This window comes from Papaver somniferum, chromosome 7, assembly GCF_003573695.1.
Source record: "Papaver somniferum cultivar HN1 chromosome 7, ASM357369v1, whole genome shotgun sequence".
In the NCBI taxonomy this organism is placed as follows: Eukaryota; Viridiplantae; Streptophyta; class Magnoliopsida; order Ranunculales; family Papaveraceae; genus Papaver; species Papaver somniferum.
This window is the reverse complement of record NC_039364.1, coordinates 56,210,204-56,218,732: the sequence shown is the minus strand read 5'-3', so window position 1 is coordinate 56,218,732 and position 8,529 is coordinate 56,210,204. Positions and strand designations below refer to the sequence as shown.

The following is an 8,529-nucleotide window of genomic DNA, read 5'->3' as shown; positions in this document are numbered from 1 at the left end:
CCCAGAAATCATGATTTCAATACCTTGCTTATCTGGATAGTTTGTTGGTGCCCTTATCAAGGTATCGATATGCTCGCCGTCCAAGTTAGATGAGGTCTAGTTAAACTTGGTGTTGGTGTAGTTGCAAGCTGAAAATCTCTTTTAGAGAGATAGGAAAAGGACACGTATACGCACAAGATGAAATTGTAAGCCCTAATTAGGCATCTTTACCGTTTAGTGAATTTCAGGCCAAACAACCAAATACTATCTAGACAGAATCTTTTGAACAGTACAACCTAGAAAGAAAAAAAAATCCTCGTCTTGTTCAGTTCTTAAATCCCATATTATTGGGAAGACACTTCATCCAAGTCCCTACTGTTTTTTTCTCTTTTCTTGCCTTGATCTCCGTTTCTGTTCGTAAATGTCATTTACATATTCTTTCTAGGGTTTTTGGTATACTTCACTCAAATTGAGATTTGTTGATTGCGTAAGGCTTGTTCACCCTATTTGGTAAGTCCATTTTCAATCTCTATTATAACTCTTGCTTATAGACTATTGCTTCAAACATTTGCTCTTGTTACCCATAATCAATAGACCCCAAAACGCCAAACCTAATTTCTATTCCCACCTCTACTGATTCCTTAACTCGTAGCTGTATTGATTCTGTTTAACTCATCACCGCAATCAGTAGGTAAAACTTTTCGGTTCAATTCGAATTGGTTTTGTTTGTCATTATTTCTGAGTCTGAATTCGTTTTCTTTAATATTAGTATATGTTAAACGGTAAGCTTAGTGAAGTACATCAGATGTAACCTCTTAGTTGTTGTCTTTAGGCAGTTGACGTAAATTGTTATGATTGCATTTTATTAGTATTGGCCCACTTATCAACTTGTGAAGTTCAATATGAGATATAAGAGACCTGCGTTTTTGTAGTCAAATAACTAAGGGGAAGATGGAAACATACATCTCATCATATATTATATTAGTAATTGTCATAACCTATATTAGGTCTGATCATTATTGGCTGAATATATATGATTCTAATCATTTTGGTAACATATGATTCCCATGCCACCTTTGGTACTTATGTGGTCAGTATGGGTCATCCATTCAACTTGGTCCATTTGGATGCTACATTTGTCCATTTATCGTTTATCTTTGTGCTACGCTAAGCTGTTGGTTCGTAACCTACATTTTTTCAAATGAATTTAAAGGCAATAACATGATCCGCCTCCATATTGTTGAATATATCATGGGCTTTGGTTGCTAATATAGCTGAAGTAATTGCAATTGTTATAATTTTTCTGCTATCTTAGAAATAGCTGTTTTAGTTGGCAACATATCTCTAACCAGGTTTTGTTAGTTTATCTAATATGTATTTCAAGGTGTGAATACTTTTTATCTTCTGTCCCTCACTATTTATTGCTTAAAACTACTGTCGACCTCTTATCTATTATAAAAATTATAAACGACTTAATAATTTTGAATAACACTGAAAGTTCTGGGTATGTTTGAGGCAGAAGCAAGAAGTATAAAGACAATGCAAAAGGAAAACATTTCCAATGCTCCGTCAACCCCATCTGGGAGACTGAGGCATCGCAGGCGCTCACATGAGGTTAGTGATTAATTCTAAAAGCCTAATGCCTGGAGCTAATCAAGCAGGAATGCTGTAGTTGTATTAGGTTAGGAATCTCAGTTGTTTTTTCTTTGGTGTAGACTCTTCTTGACCCGAATAAAGCAAATGGAGGCCATTTACTTGTCAATGACCAGAACAAATATAAGTCGATGTTGATCCGTGCATACTCGTCTGTGTGGATGATTGGGGGCTTTGCATTTGTCATCTACATGGGCCATCTCTATATCTGGGCCATGGTTGTTGTGATCCAAATCTTTATGGCGAAGGAGTTATTTTGTTTACTCAGAAAAGCTCATGAAGATAGCCACCTTCCAGGATTTAGGCTTTTGAATTGGTAAGCAACAATCACTGTTTTGGTTGCCGAGGAAATTTTTGTGGAAATCTAATGTATGTGTATATGTTTTTGTAGCTAATTTTCTTATATGGTAGAAAATTGAATATCACAACTTTGCATTTTGCATGTTTTTTTAGCATAACTCCTTTTATGTGTTTGCAGGCATTTTTTCTTCACCGCAATGTTATTTGTCTATGGCCGCATCCTCAGTCAACAACTAGTCAACACCGTGACATCTGATAAATTCTTATACAAGCTTGTCAGCGGTCTCATTAAGTATCAAATGTTCATTTGTTATTTCTTATACATTGCAGGTCAGTACATCCTTACTATTTGTACCTTCATACACAAGCTAATACTGTTGACATGATGAATTCTCTATATAGCCCCATTAAAATCAATTTTTTTTGTCAGATTTTTCTCAACCTTTGGTTTCTCCATGGTGACAAATGATTGTTCATGTGATTTCTTTTAATAAGTAACTGATTTCATCTTTATCTTGCTTAGGATTTATGTGGTTCATTCTTACCTTGAAGAAGAAGATGTACAAGTATCAGTTCGGCCAGTATGCATGGACACATATGATTCTAATTGTTGTGTTCACTCAGTCAGCTTTCACTGTTGCAAATATTTTTGAAGGAATTTTCTGGTGAGGTCACTATCAGTAATGTATGGATATATTTTACAGAGCTTTTAATTTCTATCGAAAAATACCCTGTGGGTGTGGACGAAATTCTGTAGCTGACACTACGATCATGTATTATGTGTGGTACCGTACACTCTCAAATTATCTTCCTGATGGTCATTTTGATTTGATGCAGGTTTCTTTTGCCAGCATCACTTATTGTTATCAACGACATTGCTGCATACATATTTGGTTTTTTCTTTGGGAAAACCCCTTTGATCAAGCTATCTCCAAAGAAAACCTGGGAGGGTTTTATTGGTGCATCTGTTACAACTATACTGTCTGCATTTGCAGTGAGAATCATCTCTCATTACTCTATTTTTTCACATTGCAGAACATGTTACTTCTCCTTGATTTACGGGAACAGTATCTGCTAGTACTCCATATTTGAATTTTTACCAACCTTGTTTACAAAACCTCATCAGTAATTCAACCAAGTGTTGTACATCAACATGGCACAAGGTGTGAATGTGGGATAGCATTCTTGATAATAGGGTTACCTCAAGTTGCCAATGGAAACATGTTCTATATGGTCTCTTATTCGGTATAACATCAAGCTTGAGGATCTAGTTAAATGTTGGGAATTTCTTTGCTTGCCTTAGAACCCCCTTTCTGATCATTTCTTTGTATGACCCCTACTACAACTGAGCCAATTAGGACTGATGTTGAAATTTTAGTGTTTCTAAGAACTTTGTGTTTATGGAACAATAGATCAGTTGCCCTAAGACTTTTACTTGGCATGTTTTGCAGCTAGCAAATGTTATGGGCCGTTTCCAGTGGCTTACATGCCCTAGGAAGGTAATGTTTTCTTACAGAACCTAACTTACCAACCCAAATAATGTGGAAGTGCATATATCGCTGCATGAGATACTTGCTATTCTGATGTTAATGGAACATGTGCAGGATTTATCAACTGGCTGGCTTTACTGTGATCCTGGTTCCCTATATAAGCCCGATATTTATTCTTTGGCTGCGTGGCTTCCTGAATGGGTGAGTGAGGATACACCTTGTTTCACTTAGAGCAAGTCCAAGTTTTTAATTTTATGCCTATTCTATGTTTCCAGTGAAGAGAATATCAAACAAGAAGGAACTTAGGCCTTAGGTTGCTGAAATTCAGCTGATATATATCATATTTCAATTGTTTAAAATTTGATACACCAGATGTTTTTATCCAAGTTCTTACTGTTTCTGCCAAGAATTTTGGACTGTTTGCTCTGTTTAATCCTCAAAGTGGCTCCTAATTATATTTTCCCTCCCCTCTTCACTCACAGTTTCCATGGAAAGAGGTATCTGTTTTGCCAGTGCAGTTTCATGCTCTTTGTCTTGGTCTATTTGCTTCAATTATAGCACCGTTTGGAGGTTTTTTCGCTAGTGGGTTCAAAAGAGCGTTTAAAATCAAGGTAGGTTGTCACCAAAGACTATTTTTTATAATAGAAGTCATGAAAAAAATGGTCGATGGGAATCCTAAATGTTGATTTTTCTTCTTTTCAACTGTGAAGGATTTTGGCGATAGTATCCCTGGACATGGTGGCATTACAGATAGGATGGATTGCCAGGTGAGCTGTGCAATATATCAAATCCTTGTGAATTAGTAGCTAAAATCTGTTCATTTCTTAAGTTGAGTAGCCATTGAATTGGGTTGATCAGTAGATGTAGTGATTAATGTGGTCTGTTTTGAAATGTTTCCCTAGATGGTGATGGCTGTATTTGCATATATATATCATCAGTCTTTTGTCGTACCTCAGAGCTTTTCTGCCGAGATAATCTTGGATCAGGTCAGAATTTCTTACAGATGTGTAAACACCAGAAAGTATACATATGCGCACACTTTTTGTCATCAGTTAAGTTCTCACCATTCGCTCTGTCTTTTTGTATATTGTAGATATTGAGAAACCTTAGTTACGAGGAACAACGGGCTTTATATATGAAGCTAGGGCAGATCTTTCTCGAGCGGCAATTCGGTTGATATGAAATGAAGCTTAGCTTATTTCCCATGTAACAGTATATCGATTCTTTACTTGGCATGTGGTTCATGTGGTATTGTCTTCTCAAGCTCAACAATGTGTGAAGATTTACGCCACAACCTGTATTCGAATCGAATGATGTATAGTTTCCTCTTGCAGGCTCTCAGTTTAGATTTAAGTTTGTAGTATTAAGCTTGTAATTTTGTTGTCATGTTTTCAGATAATTTTTGGTCCATGGATATTTTTTGGAGGACCTGTTGTAGCTTAGACTATATGATTTGATTATTTTTTACTGAATCATGTTTATGTAATATATCTTTGCACATCATATATCGATTGATCTTTTTCCCATCTACTTTTGTCTAGATTTTGTTCGTCTCATCATCACTGCACTAGTGAGAAACTGTACTTCCTGTTACTGATTTCAGTCTATACGCACACATGCACACTGATAATATTGACAAAACAACTCCAATAAAGGTTTGGGAGTGTGGATGGGGAAGTTTCCGGGGTTTGACAAGAAAAGATTATATGCATTGTCCAAGATGCAGAAGAAACACACACAAGAAACTGTGGGGTGACAGAAAAAATCATTCAGGATTAGCTCTTCCAGTGTAGGAACGTTTTCAAAACTTTGCTTCTCCTTTAGCCTACTCAGAATTCCAAGTCCAAGCCCCAAACATCAACTGTTTTTTGCATATTTATGTGCTACTTCGCTAGCGCATATTTGAACAGAGATAACTGGATGACAAAAAAGAACTTTCTTTGAAATGTAAATGACAAATGATTAACGAATCTGTTGTCTTAATTGGAACTATTCTATTGTACACTTGCAGTAATCAGGTTTCGGAAGTAAGTTCTTATGTTCCTTTCCTAATTGGTACCTGCAGCATCTTACACTTGGATTTTCCAGAGAACGTGGGACGAGATGGTGTATTGGTGTTCAAAGAAAGGCTCAAAATTGACCTGCCCGTATGTCTCTGTCAAGGCGATCAGCATTAAGTGTCCCAGGAAGCTCCCTAAAATCTTCGTTGAAAATTGAATATGCACTGTACAACCCCACAGAAAATAGTCCTAATTTAGTCATAGTAATTAAGAAATACAAGTGATGCTACCGGAGGTTGCAAAATAAAAATGTACCTCAGATCACCATGTTGCCTTTGGCCAAGATTTAGGAGAATAATGGCAAACCCAGTCCCAAGTATCTGCATATGAAATCCAATGTGAAGAGCAATGAGCGACCTACTTTCTTTACTTATTTTTTAGGCGAGCCTAAGAGTTGGGATTGAAAAAAATCAGATATGTAATCTGAAAACCTTGGTTTACGGAGTCCAAATAGGGGTACATCATCACAAACCACATGAAAAGCTATCTACAAACAGAAATGGCATTTAACTCCAACTAGGACTGCATCATATACTGCAAGAGATCTACCAGTGGAGCATCGGAACTTCTGGCCTCTCACACTTTAGGTTCTCAACAAGTATTTGTTTGTGGTTCCATTTAACAGGGTTTTCACATAAATAATGCAATGGAAATCTTATTAAAATAAGCAAAACCCACCCTGGGATTTAGTGGAGTTTTCTATGATCCTGTTCAAGAACTATCACTTTTTTGTACTAAATAGCTAGCCCTAAAAATAGATGACCCGGAGTTAAAGCATCATAACCACGAATAGCAGTCACTGATGCCGCAAAAAAATCAACTTACATATAAAGGTCCTAGATCCCATCTATATGCAAGGGGTGCCAATGCAAACCATAAGATGATAACAGCCCAGGCCTTTAGATTGATAGAAAAAATTGCCATCAACACAATATCTGTCAAAAGTGAAAAGGATTAGGATATCTAATCTGTAATATATTTTGAGTGCAAAGAAAATACATTCAAGCAGAAACTCACTTGGCACCTTCAATTTCTCGTTTAGAAAGGAGAACAGCCTTCTCTTCCACCAACTTGTTAATTGTGGAGTTGGTATCTGGAAAAAATAGAACGTGGAAAAACTGAATAGAATATTCATATGCATGGAGAGCAAAAATTCTTCAATTATCTCAATACATTTCATTCAACTTCAGGATGTGATTCTTACCAGTTCTTCATTATCGTCATCATCAAAGCCATCTCCAATGTGCTTAGCAGGAGGAATTGGTTTAACAGCAACTATGAGGGGATCTAGACGATACAGCAGACAGACCAAGATCAACTCTAAATCGTAAGAAAATAAAATAAAATAATCCAAAGTTGAGCAATATCACCAGACTAGGATGCCTACTGCAGAAATACCTTAAATTCCTAATTTAAAAGACCATAATTACCTCCTTCTTTCAGATGCAGTTGTACATCCTCCCCATGTTTTGTGTTGTGCAGAATCTGGCCTCTCAAAATCAGCTTTAACTGTTCAATCGGTAAACGACGATTCTCCGCAATCAAACTTCTCAAATGGTGGACCTGTTTACCGTAGACATGAGGAAATTAATTCACCAAAACATTATTTAATATGAATGCAAAAAAGAAAACCTGATCATCAATTTAATCATCTGATTGAATTCAGATTCAGATTTCCACTTTATCATTGAATCCAGAAATCAATCAATGAAGGCAATTTAATCAGTTAATTATAATCCTAAGTCTCTATGTATTGTTCACGCAACGAAATTTTGAGCAAAAACAAACATAATTAGAAAACATACAAGTCAAAAAGGAATAAAAGATGTAAGGATTCTGCCATACTATTTTATTTTATTTTTAAAAAAGAAATTAAATTCAAATTGAAGTAAGGTGAGAAAGAACAAATATTAAAGGGTTTTACTTTGATGATCGATGGGACTTGGATTCGAGAAGGACGAGCAGGACCTATTGTTTTCAGAATTATTTCCACTAACAACTCATCTCTTTCATATTCTTCTCCATAAAGTTTATCACAATTACTATTCTTCTCCACCATTACAGCCCTTTCTTTACTTCGATTGATACCAAACCCTAAACTCTCTCACTCTCTGTTCGATTGGTAAGTGGTCCTGTTTATGTTCATGAAAATAGAAGAAAATTCGATTGAACAAAACAACGAGTTTTTGGGCTGCTCGTATAAAGATGTTAGAGAATATGAATGTACTTGTGTGAATCGTGTGTGTCGTGTGCTCATGTTTGGTGTACGTGCGGTAACTACCGGGTGACAGTTATTCTGTATATTACCGGGTGACAGTTATTCTGTACACCGGCTATACGGGTCATATGTACCATGTGTTCAAATAGTTGGTCTCTTTTGCTTTTCAGTAACGAGAAATTTCAATGGAGAAATGAAACCAAATCTGAGAAGATTGTCGAGCGACGTTATCTCTTTTCGCATGGTGTCGGGTACCTAAAAACCCTAATTTCACCTTTCATATCTTGAATGGCTGAATCAATAAACATATATTCCTTTATCATTCAAACCTCCATTAAAATTATCTGCTATTAATTATCCTTTGTGGAAATCGCAAATTGCTCCATTACTTCGTAGTTACAACTTGTTTAGATTTGTTGATGGTTCTTATCAATGACTGGTGAAGTTTTATCGAGCACATATGTTGCTGGTACTTCTATTGTGTAGGATCCTTCTTTTGTTAATTTTGATCCTTATAATAAGCTTGTTCGCAATCCTACCTACACTTATTGGGTTAATCAATATTCAATTGTTTTTCCTTGGTTTTTCTCTGCATGTACTGAGGAGAGTCACTCACAAATTCTTGACTGTATTTTCTATCATGAGATCCGAACTCAATTGGAAAATAATTACAATTCTACAACTAAATCTTGACTTATGCAGTTAAAGGCATATCTGATTAGTTTGAAGAAGAGTTCAGATTCAATGTTGATGTGTTTTAATAAGGTGCTTTCTATTTCACATCAATTATCTCAAATTGATAGATGAATTTCTGATGAGGATTTAGTTT

The 8,529-nt window shown here is 36.0% G+C and overlaps 2 protein-coding genes across 2 annotated transcripts; one reads left to right on the top strand and one right to left on the bottom strand.

Moving 5' to 3' along the window:
- Positions 1 to 210: 210 nt before the first annotated feature.
- Positions 211 to 4,948, top strand: LOC113297361 (phosphatidate cytidylyltransferase 1-like). Its single transcript, XM_026545800.1, has 12 exons — positions 211 to 489; positions 1,499 to 1,593; positions 1,695 to 1,948; positions 2,111 to 2,262; positions 2,456 to 2,597; positions 2,770 to 2,926; positions 3,384 to 3,431; positions 3,537 to 3,623; positions 3,905 to 4,033; positions 4,133 to 4,189; positions 4,325 to 4,408; positions 4,516 to 4,948. The coding sequence occupies exons 2-12, from the start codon at positions 1,519 to 1,521 to the stop codon at positions 4,597 to 4,599; spliced, it is 1,269 nt and encodes a 422-aa protein (XP_026401585.1). The 5' UTR covers positions 211 to 489; positions 1,499 to 1,518; the 3' UTR covers positions 4,600 to 4,948.
- A 395-nt stretch (positions 4,949 to 5,343) lies between these two features.
- On the bottom strand, positions 5,344 to 7,665 carry LOC113297362. Its single transcript, XM_026545802.1, has 7 exons — positions 7,407 to 7,665; positions 6,913 to 7,045; positions 6,687 to 6,769; positions 6,500 to 6,575; positions 6,308 to 6,417; positions 5,738 to 5,802; positions 5,344 to 5,646 (listed from the first exon to the last, which is right to left on the bottom strand). Exons 1-7 carry the CDS (start codon positions 7,539 to 7,541, stop codon positions 5,553 to 5,555), a joined length of 696 nt encoding a protein of 231 aa, XP_026401587.1. The 5' UTR covers positions 7,542 to 7,665; the 3' UTR covers positions 5,344 to 5,552.
- Positions 7,666 to 8,529: the final 864 nt, after the last annotated feature.